This window comes from Phalangium opilio, unplaced genomic scaffold (genome assembly GCF_054372755.1).
Source record: "Phalangium opilio isolate 3A_F unplaced genomic scaffold, DU_Popi_V2 ptg000024l_1, whole genome shotgun sequence".
Taxonomy (NCBI): Eukaryota; Metazoa; Arthropoda; class Arachnida; order Opiliones; family Phalangiidae; genus Phalangium; species Phalangium opilio.
The window spans coordinates 5234933-5249470 of record NW_028324155.1 but is presented as its reverse complement, the minus strand read 5'-3'; the positions used below and the strand labels follow the sequence as shown (position 1 = coordinate 5249470).

Below are 14538 nucleotides of genomic sequence, written 5' to 3'. Positions count from 1 at the left end.
CAAAAAAGGAAAGAAAACTCTTTCGTTTTAATCGTGATTCTCGCTCTGAATGCAAGGTTCTAGAAACATCTTCCTTAGATTGAGATTTCCTTTTTCGAATGCCTAGTAATATCTTATCCTAGCAAAAATAAGGAAAAGGCAAACGTAAAAGGAAAAGTGAGGGGTAGTTCAGATATATGTATAGGAAAAAAGAGATATTTTACCACCACTGCGGGGGTGTAAGGGCCTCGTTCGGGGTCATTTCCTATTTGTTTCCAACGTTCAACAGGAAGGAGGGCGAATGCCCACTCAACTCTGATGAAGATGGGGCCAAGGCGGACGCTTCGTTTTCGTCCGTCGTCTTTTTGGGGGGCAAAAATAGGGTTGGGATACAACCAGCATCCCCCCACCACGTTTTTCTTTCGAGCTAGCGCCTGACCATCTTCCCATCATAAACTATAAGGAGAAATAATTGAAGTGAGAGCGCGGCAAAGAACTAAAGACAGTATAGACCTTAGAAGCTTCGCACCATTTACACCGCCCACCCATTTTCGAACCATGGGCAATAAACAAAAACCTACATGCCCTTTTACGAGTTGATTTTGTTAAAACAATGGCGTATTTCTGAGGCTATCAATAAACTGGGCGGGGAAGGAAATTTTAGGATATTTCTTTTTTATATATTTAATGGAGAAGCAGCTAGGCATTTAATCTAACCATTTTTCCGGGAAACATTTCTATCGGAAGAAAAAGAAAGCGGTAAGGTCTAGAGATGAAATTAGGATAAAAGCCATTAAGAAATGATTGAAGTATCAACACGCGATGCATCCATTTTGTTAGACATTTGAGAAATTACGCAAAAACGTTAAGCGTCCCAGACGCAAATAAGATCTTTTATATTTGGCGCGAAATATCTCGCGCGCTTTTGATTTTTCATTTCAAATTAGGCTTAGCTCCCAAAAGTTCTTGGGCAATTTAAACCTAACGAACTTAAAGTGCAAAACGTTTAGGACTCTAGACCTTGTATCCTCCATTGCCTGAATGAAATCAATTTCCATTTGATATTTACTACATTGGTTTACCGATATCTAACCTCAGAATTACCCAAGAAGTTCCTATGAGCGTGGGATGACGGAGACACGGAAAAGTTATTCTTGGAGATACATCTCTGCCTACGCATTCTATGGGGAAAATCTATAAGTTAACCCATTTCCTTTACGCGGAAGTATGTCCCTGAATACGGATAAAGAAGAGAGGGTTTTCCATTGAGTCATTTTTGTCTAAAACTTGTCCTAAGCCTTTGTATGCCTAATTCTCCGAATTCAGGGGTGAACTGGAAAACAGTATATTCAGTTCCAGTCTGAACGGAACCACATTATACATGTTGTATATACTAGTATTAAAAACCTTTTCTCAGAAATCGTGGATTTTGTGAAATTTATCCCAAAGTTCTCCGCGAGTTTAATGTACATCATGACTATTGGTACCATCATTTTAAAGAAAAAAAAAAGAAGCTACCAGAAAAAACCTATGAATAAAACATTTTAGTTTTTGTGTCTCCGGAATATATCTTTTTTTTTTTCTTTTCAAAAGAGAAACCGAGAGAAATCCATGCTACCAATGAATGAAAGAAGATTTCCTCTTCAAGCTCCTCATCCCCATCCCAAAAAAGAGAGGAGAGAGAGGATGAGTGGTAAAACTCTTCAAAAAAGCATTCTATTAATCAAGTTTTTTGGATTAGAACTTTCGAGTGTATTTTCCAAGAAGAGAAATAATTCCCAAAGGAATGTGGTCACTCTGCGCTGCACAAGTTAACTTTAAGCAACAGTCGAAATTCATCTTGAAACTAAGTTTAATCATCCGCGTCTTGGACAAGACTTTTATTGGAATGCGAGGATGGAATATTGATGCGAGTAGAATTAAGGATGAAGGAGGGTGGATGTTGCATCGCGTTCTCATCCCAGAGTCTCCTTTGTCCGAGAAGACAAACTGGATGGTTGAGACGTACGAGAGGAAGGAAAGAAGTTGAAAGTAAAAAAAGAGAAATAGTGCGAGACTGAAAAAAAGAGGAGTGTCGTTAGGAGAAGCCGCGAACTCGTGGATGTCGGGGTCACGCTCCAAAGATCTTTGAGTCTCCTTCTCTTCCACACTTTCCTTTCTTCGATGGATGTCCCAATGTTCATGTTCATTTCCGCGGAAGTTTTGTATAAAGTATCTTAATTACAACAGAAGCAATTCATGGAGGGATGTATCGATCAAGGTAACATGCAGTTTCACGAGGGCTGAAGACACCCTTGACTGGATGGTAACCCTTTGAAAACTGGAAACCGGTTACTTCCTCAAATTCTGACGTCATTACAATGGCTTTCTCCTTCAACTATCGCTTCTCCACAACGCCAAAGAGTCTCTCGGGAGTATAGCCGAAGAAGGGGTCGCCATATAGTACGACCTTGCTTCGTTTTGGGAGAGTGTCGAAGCGAGGGAACGAGACGCTACAGGATTCGAGACACCGTGTTCCATTAAAGAGAATGTAGTTACTAGAATCTTTACAGATTTTTTTTTTTTTTTTTTGCCCAGCGATCTTTCTTTCCTTTTCTTTTCCGTCTCCCGCCTGTGTAATACACGTGGTGCAAACCCTACAGGAGTTTCGCGACTAGACTCAGTAGACGCGAACGGAAACAGCGCGAGCCTTTTTTTGAAAAATCGTACTTTTATAGAAATGACAGCGTCGAGTCATTATTAATTCAGGAGCCAAGCTAGCTTTTAAATTATCGAGATTTTTTTGGGCCTCGCTACAAAAAATGAAAGAAAGTCGAACGTGTTACGCCTACGGATTCGCCTATTTTAGTTTAATCGTGGCTTCACTTTACAAAGGGAAAGTTATAAAAATTTCAAAAGAAATCAAATGTATAGTTAGTAATTAGAATCGAGAACTTAATGGAGATACACTGTTCCTTAACTTTAGTCCATTAACTAAAAGACCGCTTTCAAACCATGCATGCATGACCACCCTCAATGGAATATGTACGATTCAATTAAATGTATTATATGCGTCTAAAACAAAAAACATTTTAATTTGTCTGGTGTCCCAGTTTCTATAATAAGGCATTCATTTAAGGCATTCTGGGAACAATAAAGCGAGGGGCTAGTCATTCGCCAAAATTTTGTACACCTGATTACTGATTTCTGAATTTTTATATGAATTCCTATGATTACTGGACGAATTCCTTGATTTCTGTGATTACGATTATTTTCGGAGATTTCCATAATCATTACACTGATTTCCCGTTATTGCCGCGGATTACTTGTGATTTCCGTTTGAATTCCGGTGAATTTTTGATGAATGCCGTGATTACCACTGGATTCCTCGTGAATTTCGATGAATACAGTGATTATTTCTATTTCAACTGATTATGATTTTTATTTTGGATTTTCGAATTCCTCCATTGATTATGCGTGATTATTTCACGAAAGGCGTGATTACCGAGGTGATTCCAAAAGATTACTAGTAAATCATGTGATTATTTCTAATTTTCTCAAGATTTCCCGTGATTTCCAGTGATTATCGGAGATTTCTGATTACCTTTGATTACCCGCAGAAATGATTTTGATTACTGATGATTTTCAAAGAATTCTAGAAATCAAGTAATCGATTTCTGCGGTTTTGTACACCTGATTATTCAAGTGACTAACCCCTCGCAATAAAGATAAAAAATGCTTTCGACAAACACAGTTGATTGCGAGCTCCATGTACATACCATAACAACATTATATTCTTTCTATATAGCTTTAGTCATATTTAATAAGATCCATCTTAAATAAAAATTTCCCAGAATTCTCTCTCTCTCTCTCTCTCTCTCTGAGCCCGCAGGCATTTGATTGCAGAGCGGCGCGCGAGTGTGTAATATTAGTTCGAGAAAGAAAAAGGAGTAGATGAGTTAGGAAGAGCAAAGTTTCCCCTATCCGCTTGTTTCCCCGCAATATATGGGATGGGATGTTGTCCTCCTAAGGAGTGTCCCTTCACCCCCACGTTTCTCCGGGTTCGCAAACAGACTCTAAGAATCAATCTTTTCGCCCCGGAGAGACGACACAGTTAGACCAAGGCTTAGCACCAAGAACTATTCGTTAGTAAAGAAGGAGAAGAAGAAGTGAAAATATTGGAAGAGAGGACCAGAGGGAGGGAGGGTGAGAGAGGGTCCTGAGAAACGTGGGACGTAAAGAATCAGCCCTCGGGTCTTTTTATCCCCTTTTCAAGCTTTTCCCCATCTTCCACCCTACTCCACAAAGTTTTTGTTATCTTATAGCATAGGCCCCACCCTACAGTATTAATTGATAGTGCCGGGTTATCTCCCATACTGTCCTATATAAACCTCCACCCAAAAATTGTTAATCTTGTCTTGCTGAGAAAGTTGGGGTTTAGTATAAGAAAATACGGAAAGCCATCGCTCCAAGGGGTTTTGGCCTTCAGCAATGCAACTATTGGAAATTGTACGTGCGGTTTTAAATGTATTTCTTGTTGAAGGGGTACCGGGTAACGGGACTGACTTGAAGAATTGGAATATACAGGGTGTTTCCTAAACGTCTTGAACTAATTCGGGGAAAGGATGACCAGCCCGTCAGTCAGTTGACAACAATACTAACTTTATGGTCTAAACATCTCGATGAAGGTCGTTTGTCCACCATTTCATGTACCACACCCTTTGGAAACACCCTGTCCAAGAAAGTCTATTTTAAGACTGGGTTCTTTATTTCCAACTAGAACGAACTGTAGGTATCGTTATTGATTTTTAGATGAATATTAGCGTCGGTCTTCTTTCAAAGCTATTATTCGAAATTGTCAACGATGGGTCGCCGGGGGGGGGAGTCGACTGGCTTGTTTAAATCAAAAATGACATTTCCTTTTCAATCGAATTTTAAGGCGAAGATTTTTGCGGGAGCCCATAGAGCCTTTCCTCATTAAGATTCCCCTCGATAGACGAACGCTCGCTATTTTAGAACGGTGGTGCTGGTGGCCTCTCCGCGTTTTACGCGTTTACTAATTCATTTATCAAAATATATCAGAAACGGGGACACGCCTTCTCTCATTCTCTGTTGGTCGCTGTACCAAAGAAAATTCAAACCAAGGCATAGAAACAAATCCAAGTCAGTGTATAACTTCCGGAAGATATAAAAGGCGCAAATGTTTCTATTCCATACTGCAATTAATTCTAAAACTTCTCTCTCCAGTTCGGGTTGGTCGTAAACACGAGTCATTAAACAAAATTATTAACGAAAATCAATTAAGTCGACGCTCCTTTAGTACGTGCGCAATGCGCGCGTGCGGGGGACGTTCTGCCATGCTGTTTGTTTTCATTAGGGCGCGAAACATCCCCTGTCTCTTATAGTTTTCCCGCCAAAGTTTCCCGCCTAGCTTTGCTTTCTCCTTAGGACTCTTATCTTTGGCAATATTTGACGGAGAGAGAGAAAGGAGGCGAGGGAGGAGGAAGAAGCAGTGGCCATCCCGGGGGAAGAAAAGTTGATGATGAACATTCTCGACAGTGTCGCTAAACTTAATCTGAGTACTGAAATACTTCCACATCTACAATAACTATAATGACGTAACATTTTTGCATTTCAAATAAATGAATTTCCTTTGGTACATTCTTTAAGTGACCCACGAACTACTTTAACAATCCCACAACCTAAATGAACTTATCAACAATTCTAAATTCTTTTATAAAGGTTTATCTTTCAAAATGGACCCCCAAAAAATTTTTCATTCTCTATGGGACGTAATAAAAGTGCCATTTTTATCCAAGGGAGGCCCCCTATGGAAAAGAGATAACGTTTCTTTATTAGAAGGGACTGACGAAGAAAGCGCGGGAACTCGGGGGTGGAAAAAAATGGCGGGGAAAAAATAAAGAGAATGTCTCAGAGGCCCGCAACTCTCATATTTTGGGCCTTGGACAGTCGTATATGTGGGAGTTGGGATAAACTCGAGCGAAAAATACCAGCTGCTCTAACCTAATATTATTCGGTTATATAGCTAGAAACACTATGGGGAATACGAAGGACATTCCAGGGAACATAGATGGAATGGGGGTTAAATACGACTAGCCTGAAATTCTCTTTCGTGACAGTCTTTGAATGGGCAGAGTCCCTGGCGTAAAATTGAGTCTTGTACGGCAATTTGAGACATTCTAAGGGTGGTAAAGTGGGGAACGACATCTTAAGACAATCTCGGAAAATATAAGAAACGGAAGCGACAGGGCGAGCCATTCAATTTGTCTTTCCTCTTCTCTTTGATAATATCCTTCGAGGTTATAAAGGCTAGCAATGTGTTAATGTCAATAGTTTACTAAAGTGTAAACAGAAGAAAAAAATAGAAGTGGCACGCTGGGAATCTTTACCTCCCCGTCTCCAGTATAAGACAGGGAGAATTAAGAAAGGGAGCGGAAGCTCCTCGGTGACTTCAATAAAGAAATACGACACTAGCTCCTCTTGTATCATCGCGGCATCACAATCATTCCCTGTGACGTCCTATGTTTTTCTGGTGAAGAAAACATGACCTCCATAAACTTCGAAGATTATTATATTTTTCAAAGTATTGTCAGTCAAAATTCTCAAACTAGGATATTATCTCTTGATCACAACCCATCATATAATAAAGGAGTGTATATTGGTGCAGTAGGGTTCGATCCTGATTGACTATAGCTATAGGAGAGCGATGACCCGAGCAGGCACCAATGACGTCTAATACTAAAGAGAGCACTCGTAACTACACACGACAAACAACGCCGCTCAGGCGACCATAGGGTTACTACAAGGTTATGTATTAGGCGGCCGATATCCTCGGTATCAAAAGGGGGGACCCTTCCCACAAGCTAATAGCTTCGTCTATATGGAAAATTCACCCTGGAGGCCATCGTTCCCAGCTTCTTCTTCTTCTTATGGAGAAATTGGGAAAATGTTCTAAGAATTCTGATAGGATCAGCCAAGGCTTAAATCAAATTCGTCGACTTTAAATTGCTTCTGATGACCGTGTAATTGGGAATCATTCTCAACGAATAGAAAGACGTCGTCGAAGAATGGTGGCCCCTCTCATCTCTCTCTCTCACTATCATCTCTTCCTCCAGAATTAAATTTCCCATCCACCCATCTTGACTAAATTCGTGTCACTCCACTTAAAACTTATTATATTAACTCGAAGAAAGAACGGAATGTTTTAATTTACATGACAATAATAAAAAAAAGAAGCCGAGGCCCCTTGTCAAAAATTTATTTCTGGCTGGGAAGCCAACTTTAAGGTAATACCCCTGTAGAAATGTTCAACCCGCTGCACTCCCGCGTCCAGGGAGAAAACAACCAACAGGGGCAAATGAAAAATATATTTATTTCTTTGACGTTTCAGACTTTTACGCTTTTATTTTTAGGTCTAAAGTAAACTTTAAATTAAATGTATAATATTCGGGTTATTTAATTAAAAAGTCGAGTAGACGAAATGTCTCGAGTAATTACAGAAGCGAGAAAAGAAAGGAAAAAGGGGCAGCGAACGTGGTCTTAAAATGAAAATTTGTACGTGCACGCTAGAAAAGAGTCGGATTCTCTCTAAGCCTAATTTAGAATGATAAGTCTAGAAGTGGAACTCGGTAATTTCTGTTCTTCCAAAACTTTATAGGTAGGAAAAATTCCACCTAATGTCAACAGCTTTAAAGAGAGAAAGAGAGAGCTGTCAAGACCTATTAGATAACTCCGTAAAGCCTTTCTCTCTCTTTTCTCATTACTAAAACCGCGCTGGTTAAAATTAATGGAGATTATGAAACCCGGCAAAACATCTCTTCCCCCTTTGCTAAAAACAAGTTAAAAGAGCGGGAAGTCTACCGGGTTGCCATCTAACGAAATGTTAAGTCTAAACTAACGATAAAACACACAATTTTAACTCAAAGGTCTTGTATAATTACGAAGATTTTTCACTATTTGAGGTCAGGTCGACAATGTGCCGTTCTTTAATTTGGACACCTGAGGATGGGTATAGTAGGGTCGAAAATAGCGTCCTCTTTTATTAAAAGCATACCGTACCGTGAGATGGCGAAGGTTAACTTTATTTCTTGTTAGATTCCCTCCATCCCATTAATAAAGTTCATTGAAGATAACGCGTGGTTGATTTCTAAAGAGATATAGCAAACTTGTGTAAGTCTCAAATTGGGACCAACTAGAGGCTAAGGAGACTAGGTAGGACTCTAGGAGAGAGTATTAGACTTGGGTAGAGAAAATCCCTCGTTCAAAATTTGCATAACTCGAACATCGTTACGCGAGATAAGGAATTAAGGGAGGATGGGGGAAGATTTTCGGACGTAAAGGCGTGAAGGGAACGCGCGGAGAGAGCCAAGATACGGCGGCCGGCAGTACGTCCAATGTCTTATCGTTATAAATATCTTGTCCAAATAGCCTCATTCATTAGAGAAGGGGGGTTGCGTTGCGTGATGGAGCAAAGGGGAATATCTCTCTCTCTCTCCGCCGCCTCACAGCTGAGGACTTGGCTCATGGTTAGCTTTGGTTGTACCGTACCTTTTCTCTAGGGTATAGTATTCCATGGGCTTTTCTCCCTCGCATATTTTGGGTTTTGGGGGGTGGATAGGCCAAAATTGCAACCGTTTCTCTCAGTTTCCTCTCAGCGTGTAGCGAATAGTTGGAAGTTTTGCTTCTGACGTATATTTATTTGCCAACCACATCAAGTTCACCCCCTGTCAAACTTTAACTCACGACGTTCCCGAAGGGGGAAAAATGTCAAATATTCCAAAAATTCGTTTCTTTTATAAACAGTTACTGTTTTTGGAAAATGTTGTTTAAGAAGCCTTTCTTTGTTTATAAACCGTGCCAAGATGATGCCCTTTTGAACTCTAACGGCAGCGTATAGAGGAGAGGTTTTCGAGGAGATGAAGGAAATAAGTAAAGGCTGTAAATCTTAAACGAAGCGTTAATTTAATTAAATTTTCATACAGATTGATACTCAAAGTTCCCTCCCCCTTATCCCTGGTATCCGTCCATTAAAATTATGTAAATTAGGTGTAAACTGCCCAATTCCCGTAAAATCTCATTTTATGGTAATTATTTAGACATTTTGGGGGAAATGGTGAGATACCTTAATTAAGCCTACTATACGAAAGGGGAGCTTCAGTTTCCACATTCGCGTATAATATTATAGCCTAGCTATATACATATACGAGCCATTGAATTTTCGCCTCTACTTAAAGGTTATATTCGAAATAAACTACCTTTAAAAGTTTTACGCCCTTTCCCTCTCTCGCTTCATTTGAAAATAGTTTACATTTTGAGGAAATTACAAAGTTCGAAATAAACGAGTGCGTAGCGAAATAATCTGAATGTTTCAAAGCACTGTTAATTAAACAGGAGATGACCAAAAGGCAGGATGAAGTTCGCATTGTATCTATTGTGTTTAATTATTATCTGCAGTGCTCAGGATAATTATAGAACTATTTATCTTGACCCCATCGTCCACAACGCAAGACCGAGTCCTTCAGCTAATCGTAATATCAACCCTCCTTCAATTAACCCTAATCCTTACGTCCACTCCAATCTTAATGTCCAACCTAATCCGTACGTCAACCCTAGCTCGGTCGTAAGACCAAACCCTTACCCGTACCTATCCGTAAGACCAAATCCCTACGTTAACCCTAACCCTGCCGTAAGACCAAATCCCTACGTTAATCCGAACCCGGTCGTAAGACCAAATCCCTACGTTAACCCTAACCCTGCCGTGAGACCAAATCCCTACGTTAACGCTAACCCTGCCGTAAGACCAAATCCCTACGTTAACCCTAACCCTGCCGTAAGACCAAATCCCTACGTTAATCCGAACCCGGTCGTAAGACCAAATCCGTACGTCAACTCTAACCCTGTTGTAGTACCAAATCCGTATGCCAACCCTAACCCTGTTGTAGTACCAAATCCGTATGCCAACCCTAACCCTGTTGTAGTACCAAATCCGTATGCCAACCCTAACCCTGTTGTAGTACCAAATCCGTATGCCAACCCTAACCCTGTTGTAGTACCAAATCCGTACGTCAACCCTAACCCTGTTGCAGTACCAAATCCGTACGTTAACCCTAACCCCGTTGTAGTGCCAGTTCCGCGCGTTAATCCTAATGGTCCTAATGTTTACCCTAATTCAAATCCAATTCCTCCCCTGCCAAGTTTGAACTTGAACCCTGACCTCAGCATAAGACCCTATTCAATTAACAACGTAAGGCCCATTCCCAACGTTAACGACATAATACCTCCACTTCCAAACGCAAACGTCATACCGACATCGAATGACAACGTCCCAATAATTCCCGGGGTAAACGTGGCATCAATACCCGGATTGAACGAGGTACCACCTGCCAACGAGAACATTCCAGTGGTTCCCAACATTATACCACCCGTACCGAGGCCCGAACTTCATTTCGGGTGCTGTCCTAGGGACGTATGCTGTTACCATCTAGCTTTGCAAAACGGAGGAATCCCACCAATTGTCGCAAACAACTGCACTGACGACAGCAATTGCGCTGATGGATACAAATGCTGTTCGCGTTGTTGCGGGAGGATGTGCGTGAAAGCAATCAGTTGCGGTAAGTACAAACAGGAGTACTCCTGGTACAAATTATACACCAATCCAGCGTCCCAATAATACAATATAAACCTCAGATGGAACCATTTCAACGGGGACCATGCCCAGAACCCTTTGTCAATGCCCCGTTGTGAGATGTCATTGTTTGCTTAATTTTAAACTACCGCCATTTTGCAAGGACGATAGTTACTGTGAGTCCCAGGACAAAAAGTGTTGCACTTCTTGTTGCAGAAAGAAATGCATGAAACCTATTTGTCAAACTGTTTACTTTTGATTTGCACTCTAGTTAACGTTTAGTGACGTTCTTTCCAATAACTTAAGATTGGAAAATGGACTTTCTTTTTGTTATAGTACATGTATGAAAACAAATAAAATTTTGCAAATATTAACCACGCATAAAAATAGTTCAACTTTAGTCTTTTAAACAATTTCAACGCTTAGTTTCAAAGTTCAAATAAAAGAATTTAGTTCTGAATCTCATGACACCACAAAGAATTTATAATTGCAACCATGAAGTTGCTGATCGTAATATTTGCAGCTATTCTGGCGATATTTTCATCTAATTTTCCGAAAGCATATTGCAGTAAGTTGGTCATTTTTCCCGAAATTATGGACAAAGACTAACATTTAATTATCAAGGCAAATGTTGTCCGATTCCAAAATGCGAAGCATGTTGCTGTTCATATTCCTTAAAAATAGTTGGCGAAACTAAATGCGAAAATGATCAGATTTGCCCCGAGGGTCGTACATGCTGCCCTGACTGTTCCGGCGTAAATATTTGCAAAAAGCCAATCTCTGATTGCGACTAATAAGAAAACAAAATGTATTTTTAAAAAATGGAATAAAACAAAAATTAAACACCATATTCTAATTAATAATTAATATTATTGATGCTATAAAATAACTACAAACTTGATGTTGCAGAAGCAAATTTTTTATGTAATGCAGGTTTCCATTGCCCGCTAGCAACACGCAGCCATGGAGAAATAGAGTGCTGTCAGAAGCGCCGGTGTGACGTCACCCATGCTGTTTTCCCATAAAGAAAAAACGGTAACTGTCATGGCCGCCCATTGCTAAAGGCAGACTCGTGACGTTTAACCTTGGATCTGACGTCACAACTGACAGCACTCTATAGTCATGGTAACCTAGCTGCGGTACACTGCATTTTTAAGGGAAAAATCAATCTATCAGGCTTCCATAAAATTACTAAATGGAAGTTAAAATTAAAACGGAAGTATTCAAATTAGTTGTAAGAGAAATACAAAGAGCGCATGTACAATTTACAGGTGAAAACAATTGGAAACCCAGAAAATTCAATGGGCGTCACTAAAACGCGTTCAACGTCACACCTCCAAATTGCCAATACTTTTACTCATTGTAAATTATGTAACGAAGGGGTTGACAGAAAAGACCGAAAGACAGGAGAGAAACAAAGCACAACATTCGACGTATTCGTACCGAGCTAGAAACTATAATTTGTTCCGCTCACGATACAAAACGTTCCGTTTACCGTGATTAAAATGAACACTATATTGCATAAGAGTGTCCTGATATTTCTAATCGTGTCAATCTGCAACGCTAACAAAGACGACCAAACTTCCAAAGGTAAGATAATAATAAAAACATTAACAATTTCTTCAAAGTTCCGAATTTTGGTGATAGTTTGCCTATGCCCTATGCCATATACGAAGGGTTGTGTCCGGATCATAATAAATGAGAATTCAACATGTCATGATGATAGCGCTTGTCCGAAAGGATCCAAGTGTTGCATACTATTGTGTGAACCCATATGTGTCAGTGCCGAGCGTTTAAAATGTTTCTAAACGGTAAAATTCATTTAAGTAGGAATATTTTGCCTTTGTGACTTCGAAAATCGAATAAAAAATGAGATAATTGTATTTGTGTCCAAGCTTAATTTATCATATGGCCTATCATTTGAATTTTAAAATCATATTTCCTGCGTGTCTTTCTCAATGCAGATTGGTTTTATAACTAGTAGAAGAATCGATTAAAAAAACCACCAGCACCTAATTTTCCTTTTCACCCTCCCTTTAATAAGTTGCTTAATGGAGTAGGTTTTTACATTTAAGCGTTTCAAACCATCTACTATTACAAAACAAGTACACAACCAAACTATAGCGTTAGAAGCCACATATCTCGGGTTCTTTAAGAATATGAGGGGACAAAATAATCGTAGCAAATAACTCGAGAAAAGCTTTCTGTATTTTTTAGTTCTACTAATTTTTGAAGTTAGAGGGGTTCGGGTTCATCCGCGCTGTTGGGGGGGGGAGAGACCGCCCTTAGTTCAAGGGGAAAACACCCAGCTCTTTGGCCATAAGGAATGGCGCCACCGTCGCGGTGGGCGGGTAAACAATATGCTAACCAACAGTTTGACCCCCCTTCACCCCAACAGCTCCGGCTAGCCCTTTAAGTACAATGAATCTTCAAAAGGTAGGATATTTGTAGCACGCGCAAAGCGTCACTTGCCAATGCTTTGTCCAGGATCTAGACCTAATGTGCACGAGAGACAATAATTGTAAATACGGAAATAAATGTTGTACCCCATCTTGTGAAACCATATGTGTTCCACCCACAAATTTAAACTGCACCTGAATGACGATAATGATAAATATATAAATACATATGTAAAATACATTGTTTCTTTCATTAAAGGCATTGCACCTATAAATTAAAACTTCAGTGACATGTTTTTCAGTTAAATAAATACAATTTCTGAATTTTTTTGTTAAAACCAGAAGACAGGAATATCAAATTTATGATATTACGTTTCTAGTCCCTATTGTAAAGGGACCCACCTGTAAACAAGCCAAAGGCTTAGTGTGGAAATCCCTTCATAGGCAAAGCTTAGATTATTAATGATTTAGACCTATTGGGACGTCTCTCACCATCGTCCACAGGACATAATCCTGGGGTTGATGTCCCTGTCCCCATGACGCGTGACCGCAAAGCTTGAATTAATTTATTAGGATTAAACCATAGTTCATGAAATCGGCGCAGTTTAATACGCAAACTACGTTATAAAATTCGCGTTAGAGGCGTAAATGACAGATGCTAATACACGTACTGGGTTTTTATACAGTATTCATTCCAAAAGTTACGGGACTTTCCCCATAGTTGGGAGGTATAATAACGAATCATTTAGAGACAGGTTGCCGTCATATACAATCACAGTAAATTTAACAAAGTAGAGACGTATATAAAATAAACTAAATTTAAATTATTTTAATTTGAAAAAAAAGCGTCTGTCTTTTTCTTACTAATTTCCTTATTTACATCGGGTACGGTCCATAACAACCCCAAGTATTTAGTAAAGTTGAGAAGTAAATATATAGGCCTACTTCCCAGAATTTCTTACGAAACCATAGTTATCCCACTCTAAAATGAGTGTTGGCGAATATTATGCAAATTTTAATATTATTTTTTTCTCACATTTATCCTGTTGGCACAAATTAAGACGAAATGATTCTGGTGAATTGATAAAATTGCTATGCCATGGTGCAATAAGTTTAACAATTATGGCATTACCCACTTGTTATTACACCTATATTAAACCGAGCTCTCGTTTACCTCCAAACAAATGCTGTTCACGTTGTTGCGGGAGGTCGATGTGCATGAAAGCAATCAGTTGCGGTAAGTACAAATTATAAACCAAACCAGCGTCCCAATAATACAATATAAACCTCAGATGGAACCATTTCAACGGGGACCATCCCCAGAACCCTTTGTCAATGTCCCGTTGTGAGTTGTTTGCTTAATTTTAAACTACCGCCATTTTGCAAGGACGATAGTTACTGCGAGTCCCAGGACAAAATGTGTTGCACTTCTTGTTGCAGAATGAAATGCATCAAACCTATTTGTCAAACTGTTTACTTTTGATTTGTACTCTAGTTAACGTTTAGTGACGTTCTTTCCAATAATTTAAAATGGAC

The 14538-nt window shown here is 39.6% G+C and overlaps 1 protein-coding gene across 1 annotated transcript; it reads left to right on the top strand.

Moving 5' to 3' along the window:
• The first annotated feature begins 1765 nt into the window (after nt 1–1765).
• On the top strand, nt 1766–10884 carry LOC149692393 (uncharacterized). The gene is made up of 5 exons (XM_089867544.1): nt 1766–1983; nt 2061–2183; nt 4975–5121; nt 9433–10589; nt 10666–10884. Exons 1-5 carry the CDS (start codon nt 1766–1768, stop codon nt 10860–10862), a joined length of 1842 nt encoding a protein of 613 aa, XP_089723670.1. The 3' UTR covers nt 10863–10884.
• The last annotated feature ends 3654 nt before the right edge of the window (nt 10885–14538 follow it).

What these genes read in the sequence shown, in the direction of transcription:
- LOC149692393 (XM_089867544.1), top strand. Translation starts at nt 1,766, where the DNA reads ATGTGGTCACTCTGCGCTGCACAAGTTAACTTTAAGCAACAGTCGAAA. An exon ending in TTCATTTCCGCGGAAGTTTT is followed by an intron (nt 2,184 to 4,974) that starts GTATAAAGTATC and finishes TCGCTATTTTAG; the next exon opens with AACGGTGGTGCTGGTGGCCT. An exon ending in AGGCATAGAAACAAATCCAA is followed by an intron (nt 5,122 to 9,432) that starts GTCAGTGTATAA and finishes TATTATCTGCAG; the next exon opens with TGCTCAGGATAATTATAGAA.